The sequence below is a fragment of the Nelusetta ayraudi genome, unplaced genomic scaffold (genome assembly GCF_046127955.1).
Source record: "Nelusetta ayraudi isolate G7.1 ecotype Tasmania unplaced genomic scaffold, CSIRO-AGI_Nayr_v1 ptg000005l, whole genome shotgun sequence".
NCBI lineage: Eukaryota > Metazoa > Chordata > Actinopteri > Tetraodontiformes > Monacanthidae > Nelusetta > Nelusetta ayraudi.
This window is the reverse complement of record NW_027466055.1, coordinates 6662373-6676772: the sequence shown is the minus strand read 5'-3', so window position 1 is coordinate 6676772 and position 14400 is coordinate 6662373. Positions and strand designations below refer to the sequence as shown.

At 36.6% G+C, this 14400-nt stretch overlaps 3 protein-coding genes across 5 annotated transcripts; 1 reads left to right on the top strand and 2 right to left on the bottom strand.

The window, feature by feature from the left end:
- Nucleotides 1-937: 937 nt before the first annotated feature.
- fadd (Fas (tnfrsf6)-associated via death domain) lies at nt 938-3862 on the bottom strand. Its single transcript, XM_076011207.1, has 2 exons — nt 3325-3862; nt 938-1470 (listed from the first exon to the last, which is right to left on the bottom strand). The coding sequence occupies exons 1-2, from the start codon at nt 3599-3601 to the stop codon at nt 1202-1204; spliced, it is 546 nt and encodes a 181-aa protein (XP_075867322.1). The 5' UTR covers nt 3602-3862; the 3' UTR covers nt 938-1201.
- A 348-nt stretch (nt 3863-4210) lies between these two features.
- LOC142905234 (hatching enzyme 1.2-like) lies at nt 4211-8137 on the bottom strand. Of its 2 annotated transcripts, XM_076011175.1 has the most exons (8): nt 8052-8137; nt 7458-7525; nt 6545-6700; nt 6078-6198; nt 5499-5677; nt 5302-5383; nt 4917-5041; nt 4211-4344 (listed from the first exon to the last, which is right to left on the bottom strand). In XM_076011175.1, coding segments are annotated over exons 1-8 (807 nt in total). In that variant the 5' UTR covers nt 8126-8137; the 3' UTR covers nt 4211-4342. The 2 variants fall into 2 exon arrangements, with proteins under 2 accessions (XP_075867290.1, XP_075907934.1); XM_076051819.1 differs by lacking the exon at nt 4211-4344 and having other exon boundaries at nt 4896-5041.
- Nucleotides 8138-10344: 2207 nt separating this feature from the next.
- LOC142876920 (low choriolytic enzyme-like) lies at nt 10345-13344 on the top strand. 2 transcript variants are annotated; one of them, XM_076011186.1, is made up of 9 exons: nt 10346-10503; nt 10635-10665; nt 10889-10954; nt 11059-11211; nt 11571-11688; nt 11792-11970; nt 12595-12676; nt 12769-12893; nt 13109-13344. In XM_076011186.1, the coding sequence occupies exons 1-9, from the start codon at nt 10441-10443 to the stop codon at nt 13138-13140; spliced, it is 849 nt and encodes a 282-aa protein (XP_075867301.1). In that variant the 5' UTR covers nt 10346-10440; the 3' UTR covers nt 13141-13344. The 2 variants fall into 2 exon arrangements, with proteins under 2 accessions (XP_075867310.1, XP_075867301.1); XM_076011195.1 differs by lacking the exon at nt 11059-11211 and having other exon boundaries at nt 10345-10503.
- Nucleotides 13345-14400: the final 1056 nt, after the last annotated feature.

Below are 14400 nucleotides of genomic sequence, written 5' to 3'. Positions count from 1 at the left end.
CCTCAATCATTTCAATTGTACCTATTTTATCCATCATTTATCAGCTGCTTACAGCAATTTAAATTTGGAAATTTGCAACATGTTTAATCTTATGTCCCTGAACACCCAAATGTGTGTGCGTGAAGAAAGTGATTTATAATTCAATATTTTTGATTATAGGCCAGACCACCCATAGAGAGCACAAAAACCTCTCCGCTTTCTCCCCTGTGTGCACTGAAGAAAGTGTGCTGGTTCATGTAGGTTTCTCCTCTGGATAAAGCAGCAGAAACCCAGTCAAACAGGTTGAAGAGATGTTTCATACCTGCCTGGCAGTTTCAACTGCCACGCCATTCTGCTTGACGTGTCATTTATCGGCTGGCCGGCTTCTACTCGTCTTAAAAAAGATTCTTTATGTTCTCTGCGTCGCCATCCATCACATTAATTAGGAAGCTCACCTCCACAATCCAGAGGCACACATGAGGTTTGGCTCTACAGTAGATGGAGGTGCTGGGTGCATTTGGGGCCCAAACGGTGTCAATCATTGATCATGAAAAAATACAAAATTGAATTAATATTTGAAATAATGACACAATTACAAGTACAATTCAAAGAGAATGACCACATTCTATTTCATTTATTTGACACACAAAGACAAATAATTCTGAGAAGGAAATAGATATATAAATATATATCTATATAATGTTTTTTTTCTCCACAAATTTGGTGTTGCTGGTTTGTCAGTTCAGAAAAATGAATCTTAACAAACAAAATAGTAGTAATTTGTTGTATCTCTGTGATTGATAGCAACATCTGATTGAGAGTTACATGAGAGTACAATAAAACATATGTTCAACAGATGGAAGTGATAAATGATCCAAATGTGAAACACTTGTTAGTGTTGTGCCCAGCAGATAAAGAAAAAAGAAAAGATGGTAGGGCTTAAAAAAAAAAAAAAAAGTTGATGTATGGAAAAGTTTAAGATTTGATATTTGCCTTTATGAAGAATATCTAGCGATCCAAATATATGCAGCAAAACACTGAGATAAAGACATCATCAAAATCATGAAAAGGACTGATATTACTTGATGAAAAGTAGAACAATTTAATTGTCAAATGATCTCAAATACATGTTTTATTGAAGAAGTCAATTATTGGTCAGCATCATTGCATCTAAGTCCCTTTCTAAAAAATGTACTTAAATCATAACGTATTTGGACAGCAACTACTGATCTTTAAGTTTTTCTTCCACTTTGTCAGCCGTCAAATTTAAATCGCAGTCCCGCAATGCTTTAATAAGCTCGTTTTCCCCTTCCTCTGGTTTAATCTTCCTCCACATTTTTAGCACTTCTACCACAGTCTCCATCAGATCCGTGGGATGCTTCTTGGCAATGGACTCCAGATGGACTTCGGTTAAACCCAGCTTGCGGCCAAACTTGCGCCACGACTTTCCAACATTGTTGACAATCACATCGCTGGCAATGTTCAGTTTGGCTAAAGCAGGGGGAGAGAGTACAAATTAATTTTTTCTTTTATTTAGTCGGAAAACGTTGAGAAACATTCACACGTACACATATTGATTCAACAGTTGATACTGAGTGATAGACAGGCTGAGACAGGAAAGCATAATAATAATAATAATAATAATAATAATAATAATAATAATAATAATAACAATAATAATAATAATAATAATAATAAAGGATAATTCTTGCTTTGAGGTGCCTTCCAAACGTTACCATCTTGAAAAGTTAAGTTTAAGGCACCTGGATTGTTTGACGGTTTAAACAACTTTCAGCGCTTAACAGCCCCCACGACGGGGCAAGTTAGGAGAATAACATCAGAACATCAACCTAAATAGGTTTCACTCGCTGTATCGACAATATCAAATCTCCCCGCCTCCAGGCTAACAAAGTAACCTCCCCCTCCCTCTTCCTAAGGGAAGTTCTGCCCAAACCTGTGTAAACATGGCATGTACGGCTTCATGGTTTTGGATGAAGAGCTCGGCACTCCCTGCTGCAAAGTCTGTCTGAAGGCCGTGTGAACTAAAGACAGCTGCACGACAAACTTATTCCAACACCTGGGGAACGACCATACGCCAGAGTGAGAGCAGTACGCTGCTTTGTGGGCAGCTAAAGAGAGCGAGCTAAAACACCACTACCACCATGCTTGATTTATAAGGGATCATTTTGTTTCTGATTTATTTGATTACTAATGGCAATCTTCATAGTTATGGAAAAAATATATTAAAACGTAGTGGTTTCAAGTCAAAAGCAAAAGGCCATTCAAGTGTCACTGAACTTATGAAAAGACTGAGGTTGAAACAGATTCTGTTGCGATGAGAGGGATTGATATACTCCATAGAAAATGTACAAATAAACATGTTAGGAATACACTTCATAGACACAACAAGATCTCTCCGAAGGAAAGTTCTTCCAGAATTCACAATTAAGTGATAAAAATAGGCGTAAAACATGTCGTGCCCTTTCCAGTTCTGCATTTCAAATAAAATAAATTGAGTCAAAAAATACTACACAACATTTATCCTCTTATTAACACAATTTACATGTTCACTGACTTGGATGATGAATGCACCTTTTGTGGGACTTTTGAAAAATGTATTTATGGAGTGGGGGGGCAGAACATCAATATCACTCTGGCAGATATCATTTCAGGTTCTGTATGTCATAATAAATATGCATCTGTCTTTTGTAATTATCTCATGTTACTAATTGGCAACTAAATTAGAATCTCCTAATTGCTCCCAAATTTCCAAAAATATTTCTAGGTGAAATGAATTTGTGCAGAAGTACTTTGAAACTAACACATAAGAAGAGTGACTATATGCTACAATACCTTGATGACTTATGACACGACCTCTGATAAGAGTTTATTGTTCCTTAGCCACTATACTTCTCTTTTTTTTTTGTTTTGTTTTGTGTCAGCTGTCACTGAACATACTTGGTGTACCCTACATTATAAAAGATGTATGAGGTTGTATTTATGTGTCAAATGTCTGCATTTTACATTCTGTGTATGTCGAATTTCAGATAAAGATTTGAAACAAACACAACATAGGCCAGCCAACAGTTTCTGTCCTTGCCCTGGAGTTAGCAACTCTGTTCAAACGCAGTTCACACCAACGCAGAAAACTTCACAAATCTTTCAAATCCACGTTTTGGACGTGTCAAACTTTCAAACACGGTGTTTAGGCGTTGAGACAAATGTGACAAAACGAGGTGTACTGCTGTCGTACATCACGTGCGCGCTAAAAACTCCTAAAACCCCACTCTTTTGATTAGTTCCGTACTTAGAGCCCTACTGGTTCCCAAGCCGTTCGGAACTTACCGTTTTCACCGTGGCATTGTTCTGCGGAAGGATGAATCTTCGCAGCAAGATCTGGTCGATGAATTTGTTCGAGCTTCTCGCACAAAAAGTCCGTGTTGTCGACCCCCAGTTTCGCTCTTTCCATCAGTAACGTGAACAGTTTCAACCCTGTGTCGATCTTTTCCGAGTCTTTTTTGGTGATAATGCCTTTGCAAAGAAACACCATGCTTTGTAACTGCTCTTTAGACAGCTGTTCTGAAATACTCAGCAGGACGGCATTAAATTCAGAGGAGTCCATGGTTCGGCCGTCTTCAGGTGGAACGACTGTCACAAGAATTCTTTTTTTTTACTTTCATTTCCGTGTGCAGTTTTTCGACTTCCCTTCTACTTCGGAAAGACGTCCAGAGTTTCGAACTTCCGGGATTAATCATTTATGAGAGAAACGCTTTAAATATGCAACTAAGCGCCTCGCCCTAGCCGCAGTAAAGTAGACAGCAACGCTTTAAATTAACTTGTATGTAAAGAAATTGTCTTCAGAGCTTGTCAATCTATATCGGCGGTGACGAGCAGCCGAGTGTCCGCCGATCACCCAGGGACCGTGTGCAAAGTGCAAAACCGAAAAGAGATATTAACAAATAAATAAATTAAAAAACCATTGAATAACTGCGCCATAACAACCCAGACGCTAAATTTATTTAAACACCGCAAGCATCCTCTCCTGTTGACCACGTTTGGTGGACTTTTTCGACGTATGCGTTGGCTGAGCAACTCCATTGAAATGAATGGGCCGCCATGTTGTGTCGTGAACCTGGCTCCAACATCTCCTCTACCCCACACACACAAACCAACACCAACACACCTCACCCTTCATTCCTCATTCTGTCTAGAATAATCAGGCAGCAGTCCGTTTTCGATGCTTTCAGAGATATTCAGGTTTATTTTAAGAGAACAATCTTAACAAACACTGTCTTGATGCAAAGCCCTTCTCTCCATCAGCAGGCTTCTCCCAGTAGCTCGAGGGCCAGGGGTTACTCTATACTTCTGCAAATAAAATTAGTGCCATTAGTGTGTGTGTGTGTGGGGGGGGGGGGGGGGGGGGGGGGGGGAGAATTGTGGAATTGCAATATAAATGTTATTGGTAGAATAGGTTAGGTCTATACTTTAGTCGTTACAAGAGAGTTGTCATAGCAGTTGTGTCTAACGTTTAAATCAAAAAGAAAAGGAGGCTCTTCATCATGATGACAGGCTAAGCTGTCAGAAGTAGTCAAGTGTCAGGAATGGATTATTTATCCATGGGACTTTGCATTGAAAATTGACCCTTTTTTTGTATGTAATTCTTTTTGCTGTGAATACTTTACCATGACAATATTTTGAAAGAAATAATTACTAGTCAATTTTGACTTAAGAGGGCTGTTTAAGACTGGAACACTGCAGACCAGTGATTCATTCTTTCATTCATCTTCTATACCCGCTTATTCCTATTCAGGGTCACGGGGGTCTGCTGGAGCCTATCCCAGCTGTCTTAGGGTGAAGGCAGGGTACACCCTGGACAAGTCGCCAGTTCATCGCAGGGCCCAGACCAGTGATCTTACACTCAATTCATCAGTACTTACAACATTTGTACAGTCTGTTCAGTCTGTCAATGTCATTTTGGCTCATCTTGGTGGCCTGGCCAAAGGCAACGTTGCTGTTGGGATAGGGCAACATCGTAGGCTGGTTGTTCATGGAGAATGCATACCTGGAAAGTAAAACAGTGCTGCTTGTTCTTTGTGTCTGTAGAGCTTCATTATATAATTCACAATTGTCAATGTATTTTTCTAATCCTAATTATTCCACACAGCAAATACATTCTGAATATGTGTTTTGATTTCTCTGTGTAGCTTTTGCTTGTATATGATCCATGAAACAGAAGCATATTCTCTCGCTACTAACTGCTCAAATAGACCATGGACCACAGTGACGACAATACATCAAGCAATCAAAACCGACTGTGCATACTTGTGATATTGCATGACAGAGTTGTAGTCATAAGAAGTTCCCTGGTTCAGAGTGTTGATTTTGTCAAAATTGTACTTCATGTCTGAGGAGAAAACAGAAAAAAACAATTTCCAAAAAGCATTATATGATGTTGCATACTATACTCATCATTTTCCCGTTCACGTTTGTTATGAAAATGAAAAATAACATCAACTAACCCTGACTAATGTTCTCCCACAAGACTCTGATGTGGTTGTCCCTGTCAGAGCGTGTCTGCTCATGATTGAAGCCGAGGGCATGGAGCAGCTCGTGCTGGACAGTGTTGTGGTAGAGACAACCCGAACGACTCAGGGACACAACTTGACTACCACCCTGACGACCCACCCAGGAATAGCAACTGCAAATAAGAAGAAGAACAAAAAAATATCATGTTAAAAATAAATAATGATAATTAAATAAATCATACATTTGAAAAGATTGCTATTAAACACATTAAAAATCATTAAAGAAAATCTTTTCAAAGAAAAGAAAATATTTCAAGTCAGAGGTTGAAATATCAAGGTTGATGGGGCAAAGAAATAATGAACAGATGGGAATGTGGAGCAGCTAACACAGAATTTATGGGAAAGAGTGAACGTAAAATACACTTAGAGTTATAGGGAACTTTTCCAAGGAGTAGTATGGGAGTAGATAGAGCACTACAAATGCCTTGATAGAAAAGTACAGACAATGTCAGAGGTGCTGCATTGCCTCTTTTCAGATCTGGAGAAAGCATAAGTCTGTCGGCTTTCTCTTACCCTTCACGAGACTCAATGCTCAGCCATTCATAATCTCCATTCTGATAGGGTCTGAAACGGATGCAGGAAACCCCAGAGAAAGACTCCAGACCACGAACAATAATGGATCTCTCGCGGGATGCTGCAAAAACAGAATATATTATTCTTCATTCATGTCAACTATTAAGTTGCAAGGTAACTAGCAGGTCTTTTTTTTTTATTTTATTTTTTTTTTACAAATATTGGGCCCTGATGGGTATAGGTACATTTAAAATTGATTACTTCAATTAATTATTTGGCAATAAGAAGTGAATTAACCATATTTTACATGCACATTATCAATGTCCACAATTGTAAAAACATCTAAACAGAAGTTAATAAATACAAACGGCAGACAAATTAGTACATGAATAGATAAATGGCAATTGTCTAGAATTTTTTCTTAAACCAGCGTTTTAAAATCTAGACAAAAAAAAAAAAATGCTTACAAAAGTGGTTGGCAATGTAGTAAGGGATGTAAACTTTTCCATCAGACCACTTGCTCCACAGGCAGCCGCGGCTGGTGCATGGGTCAGCATTTTTGTTGCCATCTGCCCTGATAGCAATGTCTCCTTGAGCCAGCTGGGGCTCATCAAAGTCTGGGTCTGCAAGACCAACACATGATGCAATGAAAATGATTGCTGGCAAGTCTTTGTTTCATGGCAGTGAAGAATTGTGAATGAAGAATACCACAATATTGTCATTTGTTTATTTGCTCTGCTATAGTCATCAACTTTCTAACTTTCTAACTACTCAATAGTAACATTGCATCTGACGCACACATACATACAAAAAAAAAAGCCATTTTCACATGCAGCTGCTCACGATGAGTCGTACAAGTTGCCAAGTCATGACTACTAATGAGAGACATTCATATTGTTTAAAGTGAATGTCATTAATGATTAAGCTAGTGTCATATTACAGGGGCAAATATTGCTTAAATGGTTGGTTGATAAATACTACTGCAGTCTGCCTCCCCTTCTCCTACTTCTTTAATGTTCACCATTGTTTTTCCTCTTTTTTCAGAGCAAAATGAGAAGATGGTGTCGCAGGTTGTTAATCTTTAGACAAGCAAAGTGGAGTTGTTTCGTATGTCGAGTACTTTAAGTCTGCTTACTCCTCCAAACTCTTTAAAATCGTTGTCATAAAGTTCTACAATCTAGTGGAATCTAAGAAGAAAAAGTAGCCTCCAGTTTACATAAACATTGACTCCAAAAATACTGGAGAGTCGGTGTGCGTCACGCTGAAGAACACTGATGTGACGTGATGATTGAACATGTCAATGAATTAACCATTAGTCCAGGGATTAGAGTACTGAGTACTGTATCCTCACTGGCTTTAGCCATTCACAGTTCTACTCACGGCGGTCTCTGTTGGCCCTCTCCAACAGTTCTCCAACAGACAGACCCTTGGTTGCGTTCTCCTCAAGGGTGGAAACCTCTGCAGAAATTTGTCCACATAAGAGTTCTGAATTGTTTTTCTAAATGGTATTTTTATTGTTATTACTTTTGAAGTATTGTCTGTAGTTGCTCTTGATTTCATCGAAACATTTTTTTTTAAAAATTGCAGACAGAAAGATACATAGATAGATATTTTTCTTACCTTCCTGTTGATGTTAAGGAAAATGTGAAAGAAAAATAAATATCAAGAATGTTAATTACAAAGGTATATACATATATATATATATATATACATATATATATATATATACATATATATATATATATATATATATATATATATATATATATATATATATATATATATATATATATATATATATATATTTAAAGGCAGAATTACAGAATTTAATGAATGGAAACAGAATTGTATTTTGTTACTGCAAATATTGAATCAATAAGAAAATAACATTTGTGGGTTTATTAAACTGAACCTTATGTTGCCTGGAAGAATGTCTCTTAATTTTTAATCACATGCTCTAAACTGAGATGGTAGGTGTACTTGATTACCTCAGCCAAGGAAGAGGACACCAGCAACAGGGCGAACAGGGACCACGAGAAAACCAACATGGCTACAGCTCTCTGAAGGGCAGGAGAAAATCATCAATATTTGTGACCTACAGTCATTTTAAAAGTTGTCCAAATAAAAATGCAAAGTGTGTAATTTCAGAGGAGTGAGGAATTTACAGAGGGGCTCTTACCTGAAAGCAGAAAGTGTCTCACTCGATCACTCACAGGGTTTTTATACAGTTCACACTTACCATAGCTTAAAAAAAACACACACATTTTATCTCTTCAGATGTTCTGTGAAAGGTTTGAGCAAATGCAACATGTGTGAAACCTTGCATCTGCTTCAGTTTATCAGTAGTGATGTTAATGTTTTGAGCTACTGGCAAACCTTTCCCCTTAGTGAAGCTATATATTTTGTATTTATTTATTTATTTATTTACTTTTGTATCACAGATGCTACATAAAGACCCAAAAATATTGAATGGCAAACTAAATTGCTGCTGTTGATTAACAGCAGCTGTTGTTGATTAAGTTATGTATATACAGTATATATATATATATATATAAATATATATATATATATACATATATACTTATATATATATGTACATATATGCGCTCACACACAAATACTACTACAGATTTATTCCATCATACAGTATAAGCTTAAGTGATTCCAGTGATTCCCATATAGCACTTCCTCTTATATTGAGACGTTGTCGTGTTAGAACAGAGAAAATAATTTCCTCATTCAGATTCATGGGAGCAGTTAAACATTTTATGTGTTGTAAACTGTGTGTGTAAACTGACTGATATCTGCAATATTTGTGACTGGATGTTGGAGGAGAGAGTGTTTTTTTTTTTTTTTCTTCAATCAGTGTGGGACATTCAACAGATTTTTACATTCAACCCCTGTCTCTCCTTGTGGGCACTGCAACAGGCCTGGAGAGGGCTGACATTGGTCCATAAACAAGTGCAAAATGATCAAAGTGCTTTACACACTGCAACGTGGATGCATCGTGAACCCCCCTGCACAGGGCCCCCTTACTAGCTGCTGCTGGCTAGTGCGGCTGATATTGATCCATATGTTATGTTTGTCCCATTTTCACATTGTTTTCTTAGGTGGATGGTAGATTTTCTATCGATGCTGTTTTCAGGATTGTTTTTCAATGATGACAACAAAAAGTGAGGGGGGTGGGGGGTCTAATATTGTATGAATTACATCTTTGCAATTACCTTTTTACCACTGGCAAAGATGTTGTAAGACATTTCAACATTGTGTGTAAAATGAACACATATTGCAAAGGCACACACACTTGCACCCACAAAGCTGTAGAAACTTAGACAAGCACCTTGAGCAATTTTTCCTGTCTTGGTTTCCACAGTGCCGTGTGGTTGTGCAAGTGTAACAGCAGCTCTGAAAACAAAACAGAAATAGAAGGACGTAATTGTGATGTTATTCATTCTAATATTATCAATAATTAAATCATTAGTCCCATCAAATCAACAGTCTGCTGACATTTTTTAAGACCCAAGTAACTCCTGCACATCAACTTCTGTGAAACTGGATTACAGATTACACATAATTATTAGCCCAGTTATTTAATTTAAAAAAACATATATATATATATATATATATATATATATATATATATATATATATATATATATATATATATATATATATATATATATATATATATATATACATACATATGTGTGTGATTGTGATGTAGTTTTGGTGCTACTACTGCAATTGGAGTGTTTGACAAATTTATTAGGCCACCTTTCGTAATATTCAAACATTTTTTGCCAAATGACAAAATGAATCCACTTTTTACACCTGCATTTGAGCAGGTTCACTGAACTTTTCTGAGATGGAAAGTAACAACATTTTTCTGTTCAGGAAGGCAAGTAAGTAACTCTAAAGAAAGGATTATATACTTTACAGTTTTTTGTAGACTTTCTAAACACAGCTGTACCATTACAGAAACCAAAAAAAAAATATTTTGGTACCTCCCAATGCTGTTAATTTTCAGAAATGTGTATTTGAGACTTTGAGCCTCCATCACTAAAAACACAATTCAAAGTCCTAACACATTTCTAACACTGTTTAACACAGCTGAGGTCTAAACCTTGTATTAAGAAATGGTCTAAAGAATTTGTTACATACTGTGTACATATATATATATATAGCGACCATTGCTATTTCTACATAACAGAAAATGTCATCACAAATCACAGAGCCCCAGTTGAGTCACAACTGCCACTGCTGTTGTAATAGGACTTTGCCAACCAGCACACTATATAAGTAAATACAGCAAAATCATTGCCGACCATTTTTGCCTGCTGCCACCACTGTTTCAAACCCAGCCATGATCCTCCAGGCTGCGATACTCAGTCTTCTCTTCAGCTCCATCTGTTGCTTTACTATACAGGTGAGCATCCACTGTCTCTCTTTAGTAATAATAATAATAATAATAATAATAATAATAATAATAATAATAATAATAATAATAATATGCACATACACACGTTTATAATTGTGTGTGCATAATTCCATCACTAGGCTCCTCCTGAAAAGACTGAGGACCCTTCTGGTAGGACATTTCAACCTTTTAGACTAACAAATGTATTCAGCTATTAATATGTTTAATTGTAGATGAAGGTGTTCAAAAATGTAATTTTAGGCACGATATTTTTAATTTTGTTCTGCTGAATAAACTCTTGTCATGTACTGAATTGTGAAGTTTTCTTTTTCTTCACACACTTTAAAATGTTTCAATAGATTGATGATTGGTCATCTTGTGCTGGATTTTGCAGGAAACACCATTGAGGATGACAAGTTCAGTGTTTCTACACTGATAGAAAAAGCCAATAGGAATGTCGGTATGTATGTTCCTCATGGTTTGTTTGTTTTATCAGGGAGTAATGTTACCATTTCTATTCTTTTAAATCAAGTCAATGATGATTATGCATATGCCATTTTGCAGGAAAGAACGTTAACGAACCTTTGGTGTTGTTTGGAGACATCGCAATGCCAGACGGATTTCAAAACGCTGATCCCTGCACAAGGCGAGGATGCCTTTGGCCGAAAGCCACGGATGGCAATGTCTATGTTGCCTACAGCATTTCTAGGCAGTATTGTAAGCCTCTGCCATAAAGTCTTTTTATGAGACAACTTCTCTTCTCCCAGTATATTTGCTAAGGTGTCACATTTTATTGAAATGGTTCGCATTAACAAATTACAACATTTTTTTCGTTATGTAACTAGCGAGAATGAGATGGTAGCCTTTTAACCGTCACCTTTAGATAGAATGAAATTGTACTCTTTTTAAGCAGAGGTGGAAATGGCATAAGGTTTATTTGTATTTATGATGAATTATAATTAATGATAACGTAAGTAAATGATAATTCAATTGAATCATCATGATTGCAAAAAAAAAACAACAACTCACAAATGACAATTATCTTATCATCTTGTCGCCATTGTCTTATCATCAAGCACGTAGAGAGAGAGAGAGGATTCTCCAAGCATTACGTTCATTTTCACCTGTTACCTGCATCCGCTTCACTCCCTTAAATGGCCAAAGCGACTTTCTGAACATCCAGCCAATGTCAGGGTAATGTAGTCCCAAATTTACATGTTGGCAAAAAAGCATCAGAAATAAGTCTTTCATTGCTGGCTGATGATGTGGGGTTTTTTTTTATGTTTTTCCCTTTTAGGTGCTTCTCTTTTGTCGGTCGTCGTGGTCGAGGTCAAACAGTGTCTTTGAGTCGCCCGGGGTGTGTTTTCCGCCAGGTCATCCAGCATGAGCTTCTGCATGCGTTGGGATTCAACCATGAACAGACCCGGTCTGACAGGGACCAACATGTTCAAATCCTTTTGCAAAATGTCATGGAAGGTGAGTTAAGATGAATATAATTTTTATTCTCAGTTGAAATAATACATACATATGTACACTACAACTCAAAAGTCTGGACACACCTTCTCATGCGATTGTTATTTTATATATATATATATATATATATATATATATATATATATATATATATATATATATATATATATATCACAACTTTCTGCAATGCAGACCGAAAAGACATCAAATATATGAGAAAGATATACAGTATGTAATTATGCAGCAAAGAAAAACACGTTCAATAACTCTAAATATTATTTTTATGAAAGGTGGCTGTTTTAAAGAATTTAAATATAAAACGTGTTTTTTTGTTGTTTCCTACATAATTCCATGTGTGCTCTTACATAGTTTTAATGCCTTCACTGAGAAACTGCAATGTCAATAGTCATTAGAATGAAAGAAAAGACATTAAATTCTTAGGGTGTGTCCAATCTTTTGACTGGCAGTGTAGCATATAGATATAACTATATTAAAAACTATATAAAACTATATAACTATATTAAAAACTATATAAAACTATATATACAAAACAAAAAAACATACTAGAAATAACAAGCTGCCTATGACAGTGTATTGATAATTAATTGACTTGTACTGGTCCTCTAGGACTGGAGTATAATTTCAGGACGATTAACACAGTAAACCTTGGCACTCCCTATGACTATAATTCTGTGATGCACTATGGAAGGTAGGAAGCACTTCACCTTTCACTTTTCTTACTTATCTGATGTTTAGTGTAAACAGAAAAGTTGTTTTCATGACTATGTGTGTGAACCACAGGTATGCCTTCTCAAAGAACGGTCAGCCCACCATCCTTCCCATCCCTAATCCCAACGTGTCCATTGGTCGGGCAAACCAAATGAACCCTACGGACATCCGTCGTGTGAACATTCTCTACCGTTGCAGTATGCACAGTGTCTCTTAATAATACACATAATACAACTTATTTTAAACAGGCATTATTGCACACCTAAAAAGAAATAATAATATGAATAATTGCCGGCTCTATGGGCTTTTTGTTTTCAACGATTGAAAGACTTTTATGAAGTGTTGTGTATGTGTATGCAAATATATGACAATTTTCTAACAAATCCTTTTTTTTTTTTTTTTGTTTTGACAGGAAATGTCACGTCTCATCCAACCAATGTTTGACTGAGAAAAAGCAAAACTGGCTTCCGCTAGGCAATAAATGGATGTTTTCTGAAAAAGAGTCAGAGATTAAGCAAATTAGCTTTTGCTATATGTGAAATTGAATGGGATCATCCACGACTTGCACTTATATTTCCCTTAATAGGAATTGCTTGCAATCTTAATCAAATTCCAATGATTAATAAATATCGATGTTGGAGAGCTGCAGCTAGTGTTTATCAGTTTCTGGCTACACAAACCTGTTTCAATTTTAAAATGTGTACAAAAGCATCGTCTCAGTACTCATGGTGACAAAAGTCATGTTAGCTTATTTTAGCACAATCTTAAATTGTGTGTGTAACAACGCAGGCAATCAGAAATATTCACAGTAGAACAGGCCACACAAAAAAGCTGACTGAGAAAAGCACAGGTGAACAAACATGCAACTGATAAGTTTTTTTTTTTTTTTTTTCTTGGGGTGGGGGGGTTTCTGTCCTTGGACAAAATGACAAACCCAGTATATACCAAATGTCCTCTCTCACACAACCACATAGATAAGAGTCTTATTTCTATTTCCATAAGGATGGATACATTATTAAAAATTGGATATCACTCACTCTGCTGTGTGTATGACTTTACACATATCGCTGAGGTCAAATGAACACATTTCTGTATTTTTAGTTAGAAAAATCTTAAATTGAACTACAGTGCAGACTGAACAATTTGTGCAAACTGAATGGAATTCAGGGCCAAGATGGAAAACAATGACAGAATGTATAGTCAGTGGAGACAAGTCAATATGTGATCAAATGTAAACTACTGCAAAATAAACACAACAAAACCCCAGGTGCAACGCCCCGACCTGAAGCCAAACAGTGGCAAGACAATAAAATCTGTATCATCAGGGATCAGTGCCCCTTTCCCATTTTCCTCAGGAGCTTATCGTTCATGAGTTTTAATGTTGTTGTTGCTGCTGCTGCTGCTGCTGCTGCAGCAGCAGCTGCTTTGGTATATGGGAAAGCAGTTTTATTAACATGTCACCACATTTCAAGACCTGAGGCTCTGAATCCCTGCCAGTTACTGACAGTAGATGACAAATAATGGAGCAATAATCCAGTTTGAAAGCTTCAGACAATCTCAGCTTCATAAACTTTGCATTTATTTTATTTTGTACATTTATGCTAAACCATAAAGTTCTGTGTAGACTTCTGCTACTTTAAGAAACACCCTACTCATTGCAACATCACTTGTTTCCTATTCAGAATTTCCGCACACAGTTGTTAC

Bases quoted from the DNA above. Each gene is read 5' to 3' on its own strand.
- fadd (XM_076011207.1), bottom strand. From the start codon at position 3,601: ATGGACTCCTCTGAATTTAATGCCGTCCTGCTGAGTATTTCAGAACAG. The intron at 1,471-3,324 runs GTAAGTTCCGAA...CCCCTGCTTTAG, and splicing joins ACAATGCCACGGTGAAAACG to CCAAACTGAACATTGCCAGC.
- LOC142905234 (XM_076051819.1), bottom strand. From the start codon at position 8,125: ATGTTGGTTTTCTCGTGGTCCCTGTTCGCCCTGTTGCTGGTGTCCTCT. The intron at 7,526-8,051 runs CTACCATCTCAG...AGAGGTTTCCAC, and splicing joins GCTGAGGTAATCAAGTACAC to CCTTGAGGAGAACGCAACCA. The intron at 5,678-6,077 runs GTAAGAGAAAGC...TCTTATTTGCAG, and splicing joins AGCATTGAGTCTCGTGAAGG to TTGCTATTCCTGGGTGGGTC.
- LOC142876920 (XM_076011186.1), top strand. From the start codon at position 10,441: ATGATCCTCCAGGCTGCGATACTCAGTCTTCTCTTCAGCTCCATCTGT. The intron at 11,212-11,570 runs GTAAGCCTCTGC...CTTATCATCAAG, and splicing joins CAGCATTTCTAGGCAGTATT to CACGTAGAGAGAGAGAGAGG. The intron at 12,894-13,108 runs GTATGCACAGTG...TTGTTTTGACAG, and splicing joins GAACATTCTCTACCGTTGCA to GAAATGTCACGTCTCATCCA.